General features: G+C 37.8%; 3 protein-coding genes across 4 annotated transcripts in view; 1 reads left to right on the plus strand and 2 right to left on the minus strand.

Moving 5' to 3' along the window:
* The window catches only part of LOC110064040 (guanine nucleotide-binding protein-like 3 homolog), a 39,657-nt gene extending 19,048 nt beyond the window's left edge, over positions 1 to 20,609 (minus strand). For both annotated transcript variants that reach the window (XM_089275971.1, XM_089275970.1), the window contains exons 1-8: positions 20,487 to 20,609; positions 20,366 to 20,418; positions 20,015 to 20,072; positions 17,768 to 17,850; positions 14,880 to 14,996; positions 13,965 to 14,016; positions 13,826 to 13,863; positions 8,104 to 8,175 (exon numbers count right to left, since the gene is read on the minus strand). In XM_089275971.1, coding sequence (XP_089132097.1) covers positions 8,104 to 8,175; positions 13,826 to 13,863; positions 13,965 to 14,016; positions 14,880 to 14,996; positions 17,768 to 17,850; positions 20,015 to 20,072; positions 20,366 to 20,418; positions 20,487 to 20,499 — 486 coding nt within the window. In that variant the 5' untranslated portion in view covers positions 20,500 to 20,609. The remainder of the gene's footprint in view (positions 1 to 8,103; positions 8,176 to 13,825; positions 13,864 to 13,964; positions 14,017 to 14,879; positions 14,997 to 17,767; positions 17,851 to 20,014; positions 20,073 to 20,365; positions 20,419 to 20,486) is intronic.
* On the plus strand, positions 3,588 to 7,013 carry LOC149100922 (uncharacterized). Its single transcript, XM_089275979.1, has 2 exons — positions 3,588 to 3,955; positions 4,081 to 7,013. The coding sequence occupies exons 1-2, from the start codon at positions 3,617 to 3,619 to the stop codon at positions 6,115 to 6,117; spliced, it is 2,376 nt and encodes a 791-aa protein (XP_089132105.1). The 5' UTR covers positions 3,588 to 3,616; the 3' UTR covers positions 6,118 to 7,013.
* Positions 6,746 to 8,066, minus strand: LOC149100923 (P2X purinoceptor 7-like). The gene is made up of 2 exons (XM_089275978.1): positions 7,277 to 8,066; positions 6,746 to 7,201 (listed from the first exon to the last, which is right to left on the minus strand). Exons 1-2 carry the CDS (start codon positions 7,633 to 7,635, stop codon positions 7,030 to 7,032), a joined length of 531 nt encoding a protein of 176 aa, XP_089132104.1. The 5' UTR covers positions 7,636 to 8,066; the 3' UTR covers positions 6,746 to 7,029.
* Positions 20,610 to 22,117: the final 1,508 nt, after the last annotated feature.

Raw genomic sequence — 22,117 nt, forward strand, 5'->3', positions numbered from 1 at the left:
AACTTGACCTCACTGATTTCACTGCAAATTTGCAGCTCTGTATAAAGAAATTCAGCTTACTCTAAATAATATCTCAATCTTCTCCCAAAATAATACCAACCTCGTTCCCAGGGTCTCTCATCTTACCGCCCTCTGGAGCGAGCGAAGAGAGACCCTGGTTGGGTCTGGTCACATGCCACTTTGACAATTGAGAACGTCAGGGAGGGGTCCTCTGTAATCAGCAGTTTGTCGCGTTGAGCTTTGTCGCGTGTTGCGACCGCCACATTACCCGCGGCGTTTATCAATACTTAGCTTTCAGGCTGAAATTTCGAATAATATCTGTTCCAACGTTTACCTAAAGGTTAAGCAAGTCTGTCTCGAGGCAATTTAGTGGTCGTGATTTTCAGTGTTGTCGTCTTACCCACTGGATTTATGGAGAGTCATTCATATTTTAACTGTGGACGTCGAGCAGCGCAATTTCATCCCGTAGTAATTGTTGTTTCTCCTTTGAATGCACTCGATCAAATTGATGCGAAAAAACATAAGAACGTCTCTAGGAAAACATATAGCTTTCTCAAAGTAAAGCTACGGCGGTCTCTGAAGAAAAGCTGGACGAAGATAAATATGATATTCGTGCAACACACTGTGCTTGGAAACAGTTCCAATCAAATAGCCGGGCCCGGCGTCACCTGCAGCGTCACAATATAGAAAGCAAGTAAGCAATATGTTCACGGAATATTTTAATCTTTGTCCCTGGAGAGCCAATACTTAGAGCCTTAAAACATATCTTGCAATAGAAACGAACCTAAACAAAGTATAAGCACGGCATGGCAAATTACAGAGGTGTCAAACTCTGAGAAGCGACGTGCAGTTAACAGCGGAAACCATGCAGACCTACGACCTCTAAAAATATGCTGTAACATAATCAAACGACTCCGCTCTACTTATAATTTCCATTTCTTCTAATAACACGGCACAAAAAAAAGCCCCTCAGAAACACGCTTGAAGCAAAGAAAGGTTGAGAGATCAAGAATTAAATGAAAATGTGCACAATTCTCTCGAACCATTGGTGTCACGTACACTAATTTATTAACGACACAATAAAAATTATATTTTTCTTTTTCTAGCCTCGTTTCGTTCGAAGATAAATCCATTTTATCAGCAATGACGGCAAAATGTATACCGCAACGAGTTCGCTGTATTTATATCCTTCGTGCTCAGCAAAGTTTGCGGCACCGACGGCGCAGTGAAACTTCAATAAATCTTTTCACCCTTTCGCTCCTTTCGAAGTGACTTTGGCTTTCAGTGATCATTTAAAAGGCCCTTAATTCTCTAAAATTATTTAATTGCTGGTAACAAGACCTACACTTCATTCTGAGGTAAAGATGAGCCAAACATCTTCCATACACAGCCTCGGCTGCGGTGTGTAATTCTCCATTCGCCTTCGTGAGGAGATTTTCACAATATGTAACGTCCTTCACTGAACCATGCAACCATCAGCGACATGGATTTCCGCTATCAGGTGATGGATAAATTTTCCTTGGCGTTTGCAGAATATTACCGCCGGACATTGCTGCAGAACATCATATCGTTCTTGGTTTACTTTGGTGACAACACTTCCCGAACTCCCGTAGGCTAAGTATAGACAAAATTCCTACTAGGCCACCCATCCCTTCAATAATTGAATTGTCATCTCCCAGATTCTGGGAGGCATGTGACCAGACCCAACCAGGGTCTCTCTTCGCTCGCTCCAGGGGGCGGTAAGATGAGAGACCCTGGGAACAAGGTTGAAATAATAGCGGAGCTCCAGCGGCCCAAAGAGCCGCCAAGCGGAGCCCCATACTCATATAGGAGAGAAATGGAAACCCATGAGTTGATTTTCTCATGGTCATCATGGCTAGCGGTATTGCTCGTGGGCGCGTACGCACGACGGCGACGATGACGACGACGGAGTCGTGCAACATGGCCGCCATACTCCAAATAATAGGTTGACAGAGACATGCAGTCTTGGTTTACTGTGTACTTCTTTGATATTGGACATCCATGTTATGATCAATTGACACCTGTCAAAACAAGGTATCTGCTGACCAGTATCACGTGACCATATCGCCGGCTCAAGTTTACAGCTTATCGAGGTCGCGTGTTTTTTTGAAGTTGACCGCTGACCAAGTGCTGGTTTTCGATTGGATCGCGGGCTCATCTCAGGTTAACTTGTAGAAAACAGGGCAGGATTGTTCGGAAGCCGGTTAACGCTAACCAAGGATTAAAAGTTAACCGAATTATAACTTTTTTTTCTATACAAATGTTTTTTGGCTGCTTTCTTTTGTGTATATAGTGATTATTAAAACTCAAAACAGGCCAAACAATATACACAAAACCGTGCCGCAAAGCTAGAAAACTGAAATCAAAATTCTACCTTCTCCTGGTTTATTTGGCTCTGAACAACGCAGCCCAGGAGCTACGCTTTTAGGCTGGCCTAAATCTATATATTACTTCCTTACAAATAGAGGGACTGCCTAGGTACTGAGGTGCATTAAGTGTCTGGCTGAAGTTTGTACATAAGCAAATTGGTCTACTTTACAGGTCACTATAATATTACATGTCAAACTTCAGGTAACAGAATACCCTTGAGACCAGAAAACATGTTTTATTAAAGGAGAACTGAAGGCAAAAATCAAGTATTTTTTTTCTTATAGTTTAGACCTAGTATATTGATGTTTCAAACTTTTTTTTGCCATTTCGGCCTTGTTTTGACTTCAAAAAAATAGTTTTTACTGTGATGTTAGACTATTGGCATTGCGGCTCAGAACGGTAGGGTCAGCGGTTACTTTAGTAGTTTATGACGTATGATATGGGGAACATGTGCGAGAGACTTAAAAACAGAAGAAGGATTTTGAGTGATGGTGACCTTGTTGGTCAGTGTAGTAAGAAAGATTTGCAGCATTTAGCATGGAAAGATGCCTTTAAGCAGTCCTGTACGTGATATCTTCACTGGAATGTTTCAACTTGGACATGGAAGCTTGAGTTTTCGTCCGCAACCGAAATGATTTGCGAGCGTTTGATAGAAACACCCGCCGCACGAAGTATGTTGCATAGGATCATTTACTCCGGTAATTTGAATTGAGCCTACTTATTTTCCTTTTTCATTGTTATGAAATTCACCTGGTTTTGAATATTTGTTTACTTAAATTGTTCTTAGTATAGTGAGAGAACTCAAAGCAGCTTTCGACAGCTGTAGTGAGTGAATATGTTCTGAGCTTGAAATAAACATTGAATTTGCCAGGTCTTGTGTCTTTTTAGTTAATTGGATAATTATTCCTTGTCAGCTTCTAAAAGCTTCTATAGTTAGCGTTGCGACAGTTTTAGCGTTTGACTGAATTACATTTCGAGTTAGTTCAGAGCTTCACTCGACGGAAATCCCATGATTGCAATTTCGTAAACTACTGAGATCGATTTACAATGCACGTCACCTTCCTTTCGCAACTGTTCATGTCTTATCGCACCTTTTTCAAATATTTCAGGCAGACTTTTTTCCGGTCTTGCGTCAATCTTTTTGTATTAAATAAAGCTGTCCATTTTTCGTAAGACTCACTACCCAGTTTATGTGCATATCGATCGTTTCCTCTGTTCCGTCGTAATGGTGTATTGTTGTGCTGTTGGATGCTCGAATGATTCTCGGTCTGTTAGCAAGGAGCATGGAATAAGTTTCCACCGTCTTCCTACAGAAGGTTCTCTCTTGCAAGAGTGGTTAGCAAAAATATCCCGAGTTGACTTTGTGGTTACCAAAGATACTCGGTTGTGTTCCGATCACTTCGAGCCTGACTGCTTTGAACGTGATCTTAAAGCAGAACTACTTGGGTTGAAAGCAAAACGTACATTGAAGCCGGATGCTGTACCAACAATTTTTGTCCATCGGTCAAGGAAGAAGCCTCGACTATCGTCTGAAAACCGTTTGCATGACAGGGCAAAGAAAGAGGTAAGAATCTGTATTAATTTTAGCTAGATGCAACTCGAAGTACCTTCTAATCTTACATATATGTAGGGGAAACGTTCACGCAATTGCTGAACACTAAGTCACGGAATGTCTGCTTTGGTTTGCAGTATATTGCATCACTCACCACGACGCAGCATGCTTCCCCTGTTAATGTCGTGGAACCTAGTACCTTCACTGAATGTAATTCGGCAGCTGCCCCTCAAAATTCCCTGGGTGTACATGCAGAACCTGTAGCTAGTACCTCAAGTGAATGTGACCAGGAAGTTGGCTGTCTAAATACCCAGGGCATAGATTGTAGTGAGGTTGCATTGGAGGGGCCGTTGGTGCAACTTAATGTAGAACCGACGAAAGCAAATCAAACAAGTGTACTGACACATAAGTCTACCAGTGATGTTGGGTGTCAAATTAACACACGAGGAGCACAACTTATGATGAAATCAACCGAGTCCCAAACATACAAGTCTTCATTTGATGTGATCCTGTGTGACCAAAGCACTCAAACTGATGAAAACTTTAACGGAGAGGAAGTGATCTTTCCTGATGAAATAGGCCCTTCTCATGAACAGAAAATCACCCCAGACAACTCACCTCAAAAGGATCCATCTTACGTGCCATTGGAAAATGATGAAATGTCAGATCACTCAAACAATTCACAGTCAGAAACTGAAGACTCAAAAGCTGTCAACCCACAAGATGATGTTAAGTTCCTTGTGTTCAAACTAGAATTAGTTAAGCTTTTTAAAAGATGCCCTGAGTGTGGTGCAGGCATAAGAAAAAGGCATGAATCTACCCAGGGTTCTCTCTTGCTTGTTACACTTAAGTGCACAAATGGCCACACCTACTTCTGGAACAGCCAGCCAATGATCAAAGGGATGGCTGCTGGAAACCTGTTGATGTCCTCGTCAATTCTTCTAAGTGGAGCCACCTACACCAAGATAGCTACATTAGCTGAAATATTGAGGTTATGCTTTTTCAGTGAGAAAACGTTTTGTAACATTCAAGACTCATATTTATTTCCAGTAATTAATGAAGTTTGGGAGGGAGAACAAAATTCTGTTTTTAATGAGTTGAAAGACAGAGAGTTGTGGCTTTCTGGAGATGGTCGCTGCGACAGCCCAGGGCATAATGCCAAATATGGCACCTACACCATGATTGATCAAAGCAGCGACAAAATTGTTGACTTCCAAATTGTTCAGGTCAGTGAAGTGACCAGCAGTAATGCTATGGAGAGAGAAGGATTTAAAAGGTGCATGGAAAATATCCAGGGTAAAGGAGCTAAAGTGAAGGTTGTGGCAACTGATCGCCATGTAAGCATTAAGTCAGATATGAAACGAATCTACCCTGATGTGGATCACCAATTTGATGTGTGGCATTTAGCAAAAAGTGTCACTAAAAAACTAACTGAAAAGGCAAAGAAGAAGGACTGTGGTGATCTCTTTCCCTGGATCAAGTCAGTCTCCAACCATCTCTGGTGGTGTGCCGACACATGCAATGGGGACAAGGAACTCTTACGAGAGAAGTGGATATCAATTGTCCACAACACTGCCAACATCCATCACTGGGACAGTGCGGATCATTATCATGAATGTCCCCACCCACCCATCCCAAGAAATGTGGCCAGAACCAAGAGATGGCTAAGGCTGGGTTCACCAGCACATGAGGCATTAAAAGAAGTAGTATTTGACAAAAATCTACTGAAAGACATCCAGCAGTTGACACTCAGCTGTCACACTGGATCTTTGGAGGTGTATCACAGCGTCCAGACAAAATACCTCCCCAAACGGCAGCACTTTTGGTATAAGGGCATGGTTGCTCGAACACAGCTAGCAGCCCTTGACCACAATGCCAACACCAGCAGAGACCATGCCACTGCTTCGAGGGGACAAACCAAGGGAGAGCTTCGTTTCAAGGTGGTCTTCCCCAAAAGAAGTAAGGAGTGGATTGCTAAGCCAATCATGGAGAAGACAACAAGGGATCATGTGCGCCCATTGCTGGATGCAATAGTTGAAAGGAAGTGTCAAGATGTTGCTGAAAGAAGTGCCACTCTCACAGCACCACATATTCCACGCAACATTGCTTGCACTCCTCGACCAGATAAAGCAAACGTTATTGCAAGGCACACATCTAGATTTTCTGATACTTGAATTAATTTGATGCAATGGTTATTGAAGGGCTTCGAGCAAGTGTTCACTTATTCTTTGGTATTTTTTTGTAGATGTACACCAAAAAAATCTTACCTTTTTGGTGGTTTGTTCTGGGAAAAGTTACTTTCATTTAATTAACTTTCAAATCAAACTGTTGCCAAGTTTAGGTTATTTAAAGCAATGATGTTGGTGTGCTGAACAATATAATAAAAAGCCATCTTGCCCAGTCAGTCCTTCAGCAATTATTACAGCCATTATTATTAAAATTTTTTTGGAATAGAAATGGCTTGTTTGGATTGAGACTACATGTGGTATACACTTCTAAGAGCTATTTACTCTGTGTCCGTAAGCTTCCATATAATTTGACACAGAAAAACTGTCCAAACCGCTAAAAAGTCTTTCATAAAAGCGTTGCTTGCAAACTGCTTAGTAACTACATAGAGCAATAGCAAAAAATTAAAAAAACAAACAAACAAGACACTGAATAACATGTGCTTATTTCAAATAGGCAAGATGCAAGGTCATATATCAAATGATCGAAATACCTGTGATCATGGATGATTAACATTATTTTTTCTTAAATACATGACATCCTGTCAATCCATTGAAAACAACAGCAAGCAATATATTTCTTTCAAATTTCAAATCAAAATTTAATAAAAACAAACCATGCATATTGGGTTTCATCATGACTATTACTTATAAATATTTCTAAGGTGGATTGAACAACTTGTTGAAAATCGAAAAAATAATTACAAGAACCAGTATACTACTGGAAAATAAAACTGGTTAATTGTAGAGATCAATATAAGAGTATTAGCCAAAGACGAGTACTGTTTTTGCAATTGATAAATTTGTAGAAATCAATATCAATAAAGCATGCTAAAATCCACGATGGCTTGTCTCGAAAATTTAACTTAAATCGATTTCCGCCGGTTTGAATCCGGCATATTCACCACTCTCCTCTGGAAATTCATTTCTAATTGCTTTCACAACGCACGCTGGAATCACTCGCCGGTTTTTTTTTCCCAGTACGCCATGAACCCACCAAGTAAACTGACGGTAGGCTGCTAAATGCCATGTTCTAGAAGAGATTAAAAATATGCGAATTATACAATGAACAAATAATTTTTGCGGCTGTATTTTCAAAACTACTAACCTGTTCTCGATGGGTTCCGGCAAGGGATTACAGCGTGCGTTGTGAATTGCTACAAGGGCAGTATTTAGCACGTCCGTATCCAGGCATACAATTCTAAACTTTGCGTGGTCGGTTATGCATTCAACCCCCGACTCGTCAAACTTTTGATTGAGGGCCTCCAATTCTTGACAGCAAAAACATTCATCGGCCGTCGACATTGGAACACAATTGCCCCCACAAATGCACCATTCGATGTTTCCAACTCTAACATCAAAATTGGCTAATTCGCCGTCCCCTTCGTCTCCTTCTTCCTCCGAATCAACTGGTTCTTCACCAGGAGGATAGGTTGGCTCAAACTGAAATGGCTGTACACCACTCATGTTGAAAATAGCAACGGAAATCCGCGACAGAACGACAGCTTTCAGCTCATATCGCTTGTTTTGTTCTTGTTTACGAAATCAGTGTTCCCCATATCATACGTCACAGCCAACCGCTGACACGCATTACGGGCCCGCAATGAAAAGGTCCAAAAAGCGGGAAATAGGCAGTTTCAAACCTAATTTTCTCGCGAAAACCAAGAAACGGACAGGAATAACTATCTAATCTCGACTTTACTTATGTTAGGCTTTCTAAAAAAAGTGTTACAAAACATGACAGTTTTTGACTTCAGTTCTCCTTTAACTGAGAGGTCAAGAGTCTTGCCTTTAGATTACTGTTTATTACAGTGACTGTGCTCACACTCCAAGATCTTCATCAAGTCTACATGTCTGACACCAACTGTATGTACAGTACACAAGCTCAAATGGCAATGAGAAGATAGAAACTTAAGATCTATAACAGATCATCACCTGTGGACATCTACAGCCAAGAGGATCACGAGCATCTAACACTTCCAGAACAACATCTGCAGCATCAACAACCTGATAAGAACAGAGAAACAACAATACTGTAATTCCCATTGGCTTAGACAATAGACTGCAGTGATTCTAACTACTGAATTGAAATTATTAATATCAACAGAAATGACAGGAGATTGTGGTGCAGTAGTGTTCACACAACACTTAGTAACCAAACAATTTCTATACTTAAACAAGCAGGGTTCTCCTGCGAATTCGAAGTACAGGGAGAATAACTTTGAGTAGGCGGAGCACAATGCCAATAAAAAGATGTGGGGTGGTTTTATCAGAGCCATGTGGAAGAGGGAGGACCAACCACTACCTTTTATTGGGGAGTCCAGGAGCCTCCCCGGGAAATTTTTGAAATTGGGGTTCTAAAAAGTGCATTTCAGTGTATTTTAAGCAATCATGGTTTTAAGTTCATTTGTTAAAGAAAAGCAATTTCACTGAGAGAAACATACATGTAATGTATTGTGCTAGTTGAACAGTTTAATCATTGTCATCCATATCAAATTTGAAAAAAAATATCAAAAATGTCAAAAACGTTCTCATTTTGTGGTCAACCACATATGTAAAACAGATGAGAAACCCAACTGAGAAAAGAGTTTGCTGGCATTGAAGGTACTAGATTGAGGTTTGACATTTATTTTGTTAAAAGACAAGTTTTGAGTGGCTTTAACACAGTGCTAGGCGTGAAATTCAGTGAACGTGATGAAGCTTGTGATTGGTAACCGTTGCAAGCGCAAGCCTGTAATACTTTGCGAAGTTGCCCGCGGATTTAAGCTCAGAATTTTTTCTGATTAAGTGAGTGGACTATCATTGACTTTTTGAACCTTTGCAATAGTTTGGGTTTTTCATTCATGATTTCACAAGTGATAAAATTAATACAATCAAACTTAAACTTGACACATTTTGCAAATGTTTCGCTTTATAATAAAGCCTTGAAATAGTGCATGTATTTATTCGTACTTTCCTGCTCAATAAGCTCGCCAATTTTATACCTCACTTTCAATATTTACACAAACATCTTACAGCTGCCGAGTTTAAAGAATGTGTAAGATCTTGCAAAGTTTGTTGCTATTGTTGAAAGAAATCTTTTATTTATTTCTTTTTTTCAAATACATTGCAGTTATTTGTTCTCGAAAATCGTTCATGTGCAAGCCAAGCACTGGGTTGCGTGTCGTTGTGTTTAAAGAACTAAGTAAATTACACGTACATTCACTGGAGATAAAAATAATAACTAATTTTAATTATATTTTTGAAAGAAAACATTTTATGACCTTCATTTGTGCCATCTCTAATTTCTTTTCAATTTGTCCCAGGTACTGAACAGCGAATGCTGGGTTTTTCACTTCATTTTCAGAGGAAAAACTGAGCTTTACTTAACCTCGGCTGTCAAATATTTCAGTGCTGCTGTCATGGCTCAGTGCCCACATCACGTTTTTGGTGGCAATTACGGAGCTTACAGAAAACTCTGAACAAGAAGCTTAATATAAAGGAGAAATATAAATTCAATTTATATTACAATACCAGTACATTAAATATGCAAAATTTGTGGTCCCATTTGCTCGTGCAAAGCTGCACAAGCACAAATTTTGTGAACAACTCTTTTGCAGTAAATTTATTTATTTACGCTTTATTCTTAATGGTAATTTTGCAGACATCACATTATTCATATAGCTCAAAGTTGTCACTTAATGGCTCTTATTATCGGAAGATTTCAGTGATTGTACTTGGATGGTTGTTTAATTATAGATACATGACGATCCTTCTTCTCCTTCATTTTGATTGTTCTCTATGTTTTTTTCATCAAAAATTGTTAAGGGTAAACTTATATCTTTAAATACGAGAGGCATCAGCAACTTTCGAAAAAGACAGATGATATTTACTTGGCTTAGAAAACAAAACCGCATATTGTTTTCCTGCAGGAAACACATTCCACTCAAGGGAATGAAGTTACGTGGAAAAGAGAATGGGGTGCTACATTGTTTTGCTCTCGTGGGGCTAAACATGCGAGAGGGGTGGCAATTCTAATCAGGAATAATTTTGATTGTACAGTTGAAAATCCATTGTTGACTCTAATGGTAGATTTATTACGCTTAAAGTTCTTCTAAGTGGAGAACCTGCTTGTCTAGTTAATGTTTACGCTCCAAATCGGGATAATGAATTGGTTACCTTTTATTGGTCACTTTTGCAAACCATTGTGAAAAACAATTTGGACGAAATTGAAAATATCATTGTTGGAGGAGACTTCAACTGTCCTTTAAAACCAGTCATTGACAAAAGAGGTGGCAGGAAATGACGGTCTACCTATAGATTTCTATAAGACTTTCTGGAATTTCTTGGGGGATCCTTTAGTTGAATGCTTCAATGCATCTTCTGTACAAGGAGAAATGAGCCCTTCACAAAGACAGGCTGTAATCACATTAATTAAGAAAAAGGACCAAGATTGTTGTGATCTTCAAAACTGGAGGCCAATTTCCCTTTTGAATGTCGATACAAAGATAACCTCAAAAGTTATTGCAGAAAGAATGAAAAGTCTATTACCTAAATTAATACATTATAATCAGTCAGGATATATCCCGGGCAGAAACATCAGTGAGAATATACGCTTAATTCTTGGTATAATGGACTATACAAGCGCTAAGAAATTACCTGGAATTTTACTTTTTATTGACTTTGAGAAAGCATTCGACAGTTTGGAATGGACTTTTCTAGAAAAATGTTTGAATGAATTCGGTTTTGGGCCAGATTTTATAAGATGGATAAATATTTTCTATAAAGATATTCAAAGTTGTATTATAAACAATGGCCTTTGCTCTCACTACCTTAGGATAGAGCATGGAGTTAGGCAGGGGGACCCTTTTCTACCTACCTTTTTGTCTTTGCTGTTGAAATCCTAGTGATTGCTATATGAAACCAAGACGATATTAAAGGAATAAAAATAAACAATTTAGAAACTAAACTGCTGCAGTTCGCTGGTGACACAACCGTTGTTTTATCAGATTTAGATTGCACACAAGCTTAGTTTGTATTGCTTGATTGTTTTGAGTAAGTTTCTGGACTAAAACTTAACGTTGTGCAAACAGAAGCAATGTGGATCGGCTCCCTCCAGAACTGTGAAAATGAACCACTTGGAGACAAATGGAAAACTTGCGTTAAGTTTTTAGGAATTTCATTATATATGATGAACAGATACCGGTGGAGAAACATTTTAAGCAAAGGCTGAAAAACATCAGAAATGCAATAAATTTATCAAAGTCAAGGGGTTTGTCAATTCATGGCAAGGTCAATATTATAAAAGCAATTCTTCTTCCAAAACTAATATACCCGAGCTCGGTGATAAGCACTCTGTCTGAAGTTATAAAAGAATTTATCAATTTACTTGTTCATTTTTTATGGAATGGGAAAGATAAAGTTATTCGAAGTTCAACGTATGCACCCTATGAGCAAGGTGGCCTCAAAGTGATAGATTATGAAACCATGATAAAAGCGTTGAGGTTGAGCTGGCTAATGCAAATAACAGATGAGGACTCGTCAGGTTTCTGGAAGTCTTACCTTAACTATCTTTTGGATAACAAAGAAATCAAAATCAATGGTGAAAGTGTTTTTTAATAAGCATTATTTTAATATGATTACTAAATATACAAATGATCTGCTCTTTGACAAGTCAAATATCGAGTCTTTTAATGTTCTCAGAGGTGACAGGCCTAAGGCAATCTATTCCTTTTAAGTTGTGTGCCAACATACCAAATTTTAGGGTGATTCTTGATTTGGAAAGTCTTAAATGTCATGACTATTATTGTTTTCTTATAAAACAAAAATTGGAAAAGCCAAGTAAATGAGTTAAGCTAAAGAGCGAATTTAGCCTAGATGACAAGCAAGTTTCGAGGCATTTCTTTTGCCAGTGAATGTTGCTAACGAACCATATCTACGCTCCTTTCAGTACAAAGTGTTGAATTCTGTTCTGTTTACCTATGACCGCCTGTGTAAAATAGGATACGTTTCTGATCCCAACTGCACATTCTGTCATCAGCTAACAGAAACCATATCCCATATTTTGTTTGGTTGTTCTTTTTCAAATTCTTTTTGGCATGAGGTTAATGAAAAACTTTTGAGTAAAATCAAGAGTTGCAGAAGCCTCTTGCTTACATATTGTGATGTTATTGTTGGGTCTTTTGAGGAGGAGATGGATCTATTTAATTACATAGTAATTTTAGGAAAATCTTTCTTGTGGACTTGTCGATGTAAAGAAACATTACCTTTCTTGAATCACTTTTGAAGAATCTTGGTAATTAAATATGAAACTAAAAAACATATATATTTCAAATTGAATAAAACGAATTTGTTTAAAGAAAAGTGGAAGATTTTTGAGGAAACAATTTTATCTAATAATTAAAGTCAGAAAACGCTACTATTAAGGAAAATTGTTAAGTTAAATAAGTATGTAGAAAAGAATTGACATTATCTATTTTCATAATTAATTCAATATGGTGTCATTGTTAACTTTTGTAACCAAACTTTATTCATTCTTCTGTACATTAATTGTTGAAAAAAGAATTGTACTTGTTGTAATTGTGGAAATAAATAAATTAAAAACAAAGCCAAAAAAAAGTGTGCAAAATTTCATATTCCATTAGTTTTTAATGACACAATGCACAATAGTACAATTTATTTATTTAGCCTGTTGTATATACACGAAGGCCCTTGCGACACTCCAACTTTGTTATTATAGGTCTTAGCTAAAGTTTAGTCTTAAGGATGTTTACACTAATTATTGTTTCTGTGCATCCTTACGGTGCACACAAATTCACTCACCTCGTCGTGCATGAGAGTGCGCGCTAAGTAATAAAATGAACAATGATAGTGCAAATGGCCATTGCTACAGCTTTGCCTGGCTTTTACGATCTTGGACCTTCAGTGACCCCTACTTTTCTTTCCAGAAACAGATTTTATTTACAATTATCTCCATTTTGTCCAAAAATGAACAAAAAATCAATGTGGGAAGGTAAAAAAAAAATCAAGATTTCTGTCCACGAGACATTGATTCCTACCATCTTGAGGCTGCAAGACGCATGAAACTATGGTCGCTAAATGTGAACTTGCTCTTTAAGGAACCTCACCAATTGATTAAATTCACTTAATAGGTCTACTTAAATAATATTTGGAAGAGAACATTTCACTTCAAAGATCTAATTGCAACATTTTGGGGCTTATAAACACTGTGGCCTTATTCGCTAACGAAGCCCGATTTTTTCAGATTTAGGGTGTTCCTCCAGGCATGTTCCCTCCAAAATGAAGTCGGTGACCCCCACTTTTTTTAAATTTCTGACATAACTAACTCATAATCTTACAGTGGTAAAAGTCTCAGTTTTACTTACTTTATATTGTGAAGCACATTTGAACATTTTACGGAATTTACCCTATATATAATATTTTGTATTATTACTATTATTATTATTATTATTATTATTATTATTATTATGTTGGAAAATGTTTGCGCGAACGTCCTTAAGCTGAAAAGACATACAACAGTTACTTAAAAACCTGATTAATCATAGCTGCATTAATTCAATTGTTATGAACAGAGGGCAAGATGAATGTGCAGCTGAGCAAAGAGTACAAATACATGTATACTTGTGTACAACTGAAATCATCAAAACACAGCATTTACCTTCTTAAATTCTCTATAATATGCCTTGAGGGATCCCTCTGTAATGAACAAGAAAAGACGTTAGTACAAGGACAACAATTTGATGTACACATGGCTTAATGTATAGGTGACTTAATGTACTAGGCAGGATTCCACTCACCTAATCTTCCCCCAGAATAATCATCTGACAGAGAATTTTCTTTGATAGCTTCCTAAGAAATTAATTGAAAGGTTCTTATCACAAAGTGAAATCAAAATCAAACATTCCTGCAATGTCAATCAAGAAAAAAAACAGCGATGAAAATAATTTTCGTGAAATGCATGTAACTGTCTTACTGTAGGAGCGACTGAATTTCAAGTTAAGGTTACAACATTATAAAGTTTATATTTTGTGCAATATGCAAAACTGTTCCTAACAATGACCGTAGACCTTTCAAATCATACAATCACAATACAAACTACTGAACTTAAGTCATTTTGAAGTCAAAACTATTTCCCTTGGATCATGTGCATGTATACATTGTAGGTTAACTGAATCATTTACGTGTGCTATCAGGTATTTCAAGTTTCTCAGTTATTTCAAATTCCTAGATGTGCAGATACATACTCCGTAGACTGTTTTTTGTAACTGTAGTGTAATTTTAATTGTTGTAATTGTTTGAGCAAATTAAAAAAAAAGAAACACTCCTACAATCCCAGACAAAAAAGTTGGGACACGAGGTAAGTTCTCCTCTCCCCCCACTTACAATGTTGATAACGAAGTGATTTTTTTTCCCTTTTTATTAGTTCAAATTCCATTGATAACGTAACAGGATTAAAAACATAACATATTAAGAAAATGTCAGCGAAAACACAGGTATGGTCGTTTCATCACACTTATATCTTGTCTAGCAACCAATAAAATTAATCTTGTGTTGTAACCGAGTTTTTATAGTAGCTACATGTATATTATTATTTATTGCCATGTGTTTTCATGTTAAATGCTGACTTATTTTGAGCTCCTGCCACTCATCTTTTCAAACATTTTTCTTTTCCCCAGAGAGTTCGAAAGAGTGGGATTCAGCTGTACAATTACCTTTCGCTCAAATTCCTTTCCTCTCTTTAGTGCATCCTTTTGCAGACTCTCCAAGTTCCTTTTTTTATTTACTTCTTTTAATCTGCTCTGCTTTCTTCTTTCATTTGCCTCTTCTTGCTAAGATGGATCATGATATAAAATTGTAATTAAAAATACTGTGACATTTTTTTTACTATAAAAGCTTTAGAGCAGTACCATACTTCAAAAGGTAACTGTCAATCCACACAGAGCATACAATCCTGTTGGAAACATTTTGAATGCAATCTGAGAACTTGCTTGAATCTTTAAATGTCTTTGCTTCCTCAAATCTAAGACAAACACAGAGCAAAGTCGAAAGGGTTTTTTTTTTCACAACTTCGAGGAAGTCAGAGAATTTTATACCCTTTTAAAAATCACTTGTCGTTATATGAATGTACCATTACCCTTAACTGGTATGCACCATCCAGCACCCGCTCATGCTCCCCTTGCTGTCTTCAGATGTGCAAATCTTTACAAAACCCTCCCACAGCTCCCAAATGTCATCACAGAATCTCGCTAAAATGCTTACGACCTTAGCTTGCAACATTTTGTTTTCGTTTGGAGATCAGACAATTTCAAACATGCAAGAAAAAAACTGTTTGTCCTGTTTTGTGGAAGCAAAGAAAATTAGAAACTCAAGTGAATTTTCAAATAATGCATTCAAAATGATTGCACTAAGAGCTTCCTCCCTTGTCACATTATATAAACCAGAAACAATTTTGCACAGCATGAAAAGACAGAGGCACGAGTTTAATGCTATATAGTGTTTTGCAGAACATGTAAATTGATTGTAGGTAACAGTTTTCCCTGTAAGTTCTCCATTTTCCCTTTAATAAGTTTTCCTTTTTAACTTCAAGAAAAGTTTCTGTTAGGACATTCCTATTAGTTGATGAAAATTCTACATGTTTTCTTTGTACATGGTGCAAAATGACCTGATTAAGCATGAATTGAGATTTAATTCATGTTTTGTGGCACAAGCAATAACTTCCCTGGTTGTAGAGTGTCTTTAATAATGTTAAAAATTATCATGATCAATTGACCAAACATAACTTTGACTTGACTATTGATTAGAAAAAATTAATAGCTATATAGATGTACTGGTAATAAATATATCTCTACTTTTGGGGAGGGGGGGGGAGCAGGTTGGCTTGTTATTTTCAGGATTTAATGTTGGCCATAATTTTTTAACCTCATTTTCAAGCGAGGGCGAGTGCACTTGGGGGCTCAGTACTTTAGGAATGCTACAGTATTTCAGTATTATTCTATACCATCTTCAGACCATACTACATACATAGCACACGGATTTTAAATTCCTTAAAGTAGCAATTGTGAGTGCATTGTGCCGCCCACAGACACAATCCATAGATAATATAGGGAAAGGGTTAGGAAGGCCATTAAACATCAAAGAAGCAAACAAACAGGCTAAGATTTATATTGAAAGGTCCCTGACCCTGCAAATATTTTGTTTATGTTCATTGACTTTACGCATGAATAACATTATTGCAATGCTTCTATTGGTTAGTTGTATGAGCACACATAACCACCTTTTGCATTTTGCCAGGTTTTTGGCAGGTAAAGGTAAAGTCTGCATATGAGCCAAGTGGCCCACCAGGCTGGAGCTTATCATGGTTTCCATAGCATGAAGTGACTAGGACTATTTCTAATCCCCCCTGGACGGGATGCTAGTCCACTGCAGGGTTACCCCCAGCATTAAGTTCGCCGGTACCCATTTATGCACCTGGGTGGAGAGAGGCACTGTGAGAGTAAAGTGTCTTACCCAACAACACAACACAATGTCCCTGGCCAGGGCTCGAACCCAGTCCGCTCAATCCAGAGACAAGCGCACTAACCATGAGGCCATCACGTAGGGTCAACCCCCATAACACGCAACAAAAACAGACAACAAAGAACTTTGCCAGGTTTCATAACCATTCCCTCAATTAACTATGCACAATCCAATTATTCAGATTAACCTTTATCCTTCATGTACTGACATTATCAACAGGTACACAATGTATAATGGGTTTAGTACAATTATACTTTCATGTCATGATCAATGTTGTAAATTATCTTTTTTAACTTCATATTTTTGACACAACAAAAACAAGCTTTTAACAAAACTAGTAAGATTTTCTAAGCAGTTTTGAACTTGTGCACTTTCAAGAGTGAAAAAATTTGAAACAGTAAAATTGCTGACTTTGATTTAATCAATGCAACCAAATTTAATTTTTGCCCAGACAAATTTCTTTATGGATTTTTGTCTGATAGAATTCTTATTCCCATAATGATGATGTAATCTGAGTACAGGGGAACCTCTACTAGGGGACACCTCCCACAGGTGGACAACTCCCAATAGCAGACACTTAAGTAATGGTCCCAGCCACATTTGCACACTCCATTTTTGACCTCCTTAAAGCAGACAGCTCTCTTAAATGGACACTTTTTCTGGTCCCCAAGGTGTCTGCTTATGGGAGGTTGGACTGTAGATTACAATTTCCTGCATTACCAGATGGGTGCTCAAGTTTGTCTAGGAAAGCCTTCTTACTAAGCATAACTAACTAAATACAAAGAATTACTTTTTGATGCAATTATTTTATGCTATAAAGTATAACTGTTAGTAACAAAGGTGAAATGATGAAAATGAAAAAAAAATTCTCTTTGTTATGTTAGTGGACAGTGGTTGTCAGCATGTGCATATCAACTTTGTTCCCAGCTTTGATTATTGTTAAATAAATCTTCATGAACTTATATGAACATGTAAGCCAAACTATTATTATATTAATATGTATTTGCTAATAGTTTCCTCATTTAAAACTCTGAAATGTCCACAGCCTTGTGAAATGAGCATACATGTGCCTAAGTATACATACCCTTCTTTTCTTTTCCTCTGCCTGTTTAAGTATATCCTCTTTAAAAGGGAAAAGATTAGGAATCCCTGGATCTTTCTTCTGTTCTGAAATAATATCATCAAGATGCAGTTTGTGTCACAGTCAAACCTCAATTATCCAGACTCGTTGGGACTAGACGAAACAGTCCGGATAATCGAGGGACTGGATAATCGAAAATATGAATATTAATGAAGAACAAAACTGTTTAAATAAAGTAACATTTAATCGTGAAACAACACTTTTACAAATCGTTTGGAAAACAAAATGGTCTACTGTATAACTTGAACCACTCAACTCTGAGCTAATCAGAACTCATTCAAGAGTTCTTCATTAGTTACAACGCGTGTGAGCGCTGCTTTTGCTCTTCAAAAGCAAAACAAACTTGCTTTTGACTGCACTTTTCAATGCTATAGTTTTAAAAAGAATATTGCTACGGATCTTGATCATGACTAATAAATATTCATGACAAAATTGGGACTAGAGAAAAAGTACGGATAATTGAGAAATCCAGATAATCAAGGTACGGATAATCGAGGTCCGACTGTAAAAGATTATCGTAAGTGAAAAACGTTTTTAAGGTTAAACTAACTATGGCTTCTTATATATTTAAAAATGTTCAAGAAAGAATTCTTCCTAAAGGAGCATAAACTACATGTATAGGCTTGCTTTGTTTTAGGTGACAAACCATTCAACAAGGTAGCTCCTCAGTAGGCAAAGTTCTTTTCTGAGTGCTTCTCATTTGGTCTTGGAATAAAAAGGTTATTATGTCTAGATTCCCAGAGATTATATATGTAGCTGGCGTTTGGAAAGATGAATTTTTCTGAAACGTGTTTGGGGACCTGTTTAATCATAGTCTTGTACATAACTTATCTCGCGCATCACTTAAGCTTGATCAGTTAAGATCACAAAGAATCTGAGAAAATCTAACATCCCAGACAGATCACGCAAGAGGCCCTATTTTGGAACCTTTCTAGCTTGAGACTGAGGAATTAACCAATAAATTTACCAATACATCCCCACGCAGCACTACAATAATCAAAGAGTGGTAGACTGAGAGATATATAAATTGATGTCAAGATATTTTAGGGAAGTATTGGTTTCAGTCTTCTAAAGGCAACAAAAACTTTTTCCACCTCAATTAAATGGCTTTCGAGATAAGGGAGTCCCAGGAGAGGGGTTCACCTAGATGGCCTCCGAGGCATTTATAATATTCATGACCAGGTTCTGCTTTGATGTCAATCAAGACTAATGACAAGTTGATTGAGAAGCAGTGATATTTTAAGTCAGGTCCAGATGAACACACATTTTGTCTTGACAATGTTAAAGTGAAGACAATTAGCATGTAGCCATTGTTTGAAAGCGATTAAGTCATGACTTAATGCTGAAGAGAGCACTTCATGATTTGTTACATGAAGCAGAAAAGTGAGATCTACATCATCAGTATACATTCAAGCAATTGAGAGAAGATTGCAGTTAAGTTAGTCATTAATAGCTAATAGAAAAACAGGGAACCAAGTACCTTGGGGTACTCCACAGTGCAAAGCACAGGATTCTGACTTAACATTGTTTAGCAACATAACCTGCATTCTCTGAGAAAGATAGTTTCTGCACAACTATAGAGCGCTATCCTTGAAACCATACAGTTCTCAGAAGGATTTCATGGTCAGTGGTATCAAATGCCTTTTTAAGATCAATGAAAAGAGTAACATTTGTTGAGCCATTATTGATGTTAAGATACCAGTTATCCATGGCATCAAGAAGAGCAGTCAGAGTAGAGTGGAGTGGTCTACAACCAGACTGGAACTTAATTGGTAAGAAGATCATAATCACTAAGGGACTATGCCATTATAATTGTCAGGATGCAGGGCTCCAAAATGAGCCTAACATAGAGAAATATTATGTTGTGCCCGATACTTGTATGCCTGGTTAAAAAAAAGCTTTGAATTCTCAAATTATATATTTTTCAAGCAGTTGCTCTACCACCCCAGCCAAACAGATACAAAGTTGGCGTAGTAGCTAACCAGCTTTACCAACTTAATAAAGATAATGATAATGAAGTCAATACCAGACACAACTTGGTCCTACCCATTTTCCCGTGTTTGGCGCAGGTTACAAATGTTTGGTACGTGTGTTCTTATTGCTTTGGTATGGAGTTCATGACACTCAACCAAAACCAACAACTATTACCTATCTGCAAAATTTTAAATTTCCATAAGAATAAAATCATACTTTTTGATTTTCCATTAAGTTTGGCCTCCTTCCTTTGTTTTCGAAGATGTTCCCTAACCTGCAAGGAGAAAAGTGGAAATGTTAACCTGAAGCTTTCAGTGGTCTTCCCGAAGTCAGTCAATGCAAGATCCTTGACCATACGTTCTACTAGGATGTCTATCGAACCATGCTTTCGACCAAAAGACAAGCGAATTTCGAGCAGTAACAGATGTCGAGTAGCAGTATCTCTAAACAATCCAGACTATCGTTACTCGTGTACAATCAAGCTTAAGCTTAACTTTCCAAATAACTATACCAGGACACTTATTCTACGCTTTTAGGGGATCTTTAATATTCCAACAATGCAGAAACCTTTCGCTGTATTTTGTATCGCTTGTGAGCTGTCATCCTCTTGCTCTGTTTTTCTGTAAGAGAGATTAAACATTAGCACCATAAAAATACACTGAGCGGAAGTGAGAAAACCAGAACTTACTTGGTCGAACCATGCTAAATGTTCTGCTCCCTTACCACGTGAAGGTGTTTCGACAATATGGCGGACTAGTTTCCAGTCTTCCAGCGATAACAAGCCCGTGACGTAATGTTAGGGACTCTGAAATTGGTTTAGGTAGCCTGCGTCGCAGACAGTCTAAACCGCCGGTATAGTCCGGAGATTTTGTGACACGTCCGGCTGCAACGCAGGCTAGGATTTAGGGAGTTTGAGAAAACGACGGCGACGTCGTCACGTCGAGGATAACGTCGATTTAAAAAATGAGTTTATATTTTACCTACGAATCTCGTGGTACTATAGAGTCATTTAATTTCTTTATCACTGTCAAAGTTATCACGAAACTGAATCTAGGACACATCGATTAATTCGCAATAAAAATAATTTAAAAAATTAGCCGTCGTGGTTCACGTTCTCCAGACAACGCAGAATTTGGTCATTTCACGTTGTTGAAATGTACCAAGAATTACAACTCACGTGCACAGTCATTGTTCTGCTTATTAAATCTTTTGTTTAGTGACCTTGCCAGTGGCGGATCCAGACCTTGAGTTAAGGGGGAGAAGGGGGGGGGGGGGGGCGGTTTTGTTTTGCTTGCCCTGCCGGCTTTTCTTCCTTCTGTGGTTTCTTCTTTTCTTACCCAAAGTAAGGGGGGACCGGTCCCCCCCGGGCCCCTCCCCTAGATCCGCCACTGGTTGCAGTTGCCGTCGCCGTCGTGGTTTTCTTAAACTCCAATATAACTTGGCGGTAACTTTCTGCTAAATTTAATGTAAATGTTCACCCCTTTAATCGGAAATCATCCGAAAGAAACTTTTATGACTACAACAAGGCTGACTGGTCATGCTTAAATGAATTGTTTGAACACATTGTACGTTTCTTTTAAATGATGCGAATGAAGTTTGGAGTGCGTGGACCGATTTATCTTTTACCGCCGTTGACGAGTGTCTTCCAAAAAAGAAAAAGAAGCGAAATCGCCGGTTCCCTTGGATTTCAGCTGAGATAATTAAAATAGTACAGAAAAAGAAGCGATTGTACAAAAAAGCTAAGATTAGTAATAATGATGAATCGTGGTCCACTTACAAAAAGGCGGGTAATTTGTTGAAGAAAGAATGCAACAAGGCCCGCTGGGAGTACCTTGATAAATTCGCAAACGATATGAACGACAATAGGCCCTTTGCAGCTGGGGTCACTTGACCAAATTTTTCCTAGAAAATTTTTATTTTTTAATGGGCTATAACTTGAAGAATGCCAGAAATGGAAAGAGCGCATCGAAAAAACCAAATGGCCAAGTTTGAGACCCCTGGCAGTAAAGAGTAAGTTTATATGACCGTTTGAATTTTCGGAAAATTTAGAGAATTTGTATGGAAAATGCTGCTGGAGAGCAAGACCTTGGTCTCCAACAACTTTTTCCATACAATTAAATATTCTTATTCTTTTAAAAATTCAGACCATCATAAAATCTCATTCTTTAATGATGGGGGCCTCAAACTTGGCCATTTTGATTATTTTCGACATGCTTTTTCCATTTCTGGCATTCGTTAAGTTACAGCCCATAATTTTATGAAAAATAAGTCACGTAATGGCGTGGCTGTAAAGGGCCTACAGCGAACACAGGCCTTTTT

The sequence above is a fragment of the Orbicella faveolata genome, unplaced genomic scaffold, assembly GCF_042242905.1.
Source record: "Orbicella faveolata isolate gen_17 unplaced genomic scaffold, um_ofav_v1 contig_4, whole genome shotgun sequence".
NCBI lineage: Eukaryota > Metazoa > Cnidaria > Anthozoa > Scleractinia > Merulinidae > Orbicella > Orbicella faveolata.

What these genes read in the sequence shown, in the direction of transcription:
- LOC149100923 (XM_089275978.1), bottom strand. Translation starts at nt 7,635, where the DNA reads ATGAGTGGTGTACAGCCATTTCAGTTTGAGCCAACCTATCCTCCTGGT. An exon ending in CCGGAACCCATCGAGAACAG is followed by an intron (nt 7,202 to 7,276) that starts GTTAGTAGTTTT and finishes AATCTCTTCTAG; the next exon opens with AACATGGCATTTAGCAGCCT.
- LOC149100922 (XM_089275979.1), top strand. Translation starts at nt 3,617, where the DNA reads ATGGTGTATTGTTGTGCTGTTGGATGCTCGAATGATTCTCGGTCTGTT. An exon ending in ATGACAGGGCAAAGAAAGAG is followed by an intron (nt 3,956 to 4,080) that starts GTAAGAATCTGT and finishes TTTGGTTTGCAG; the next exon opens with TATATTGCATCACTCACCAC.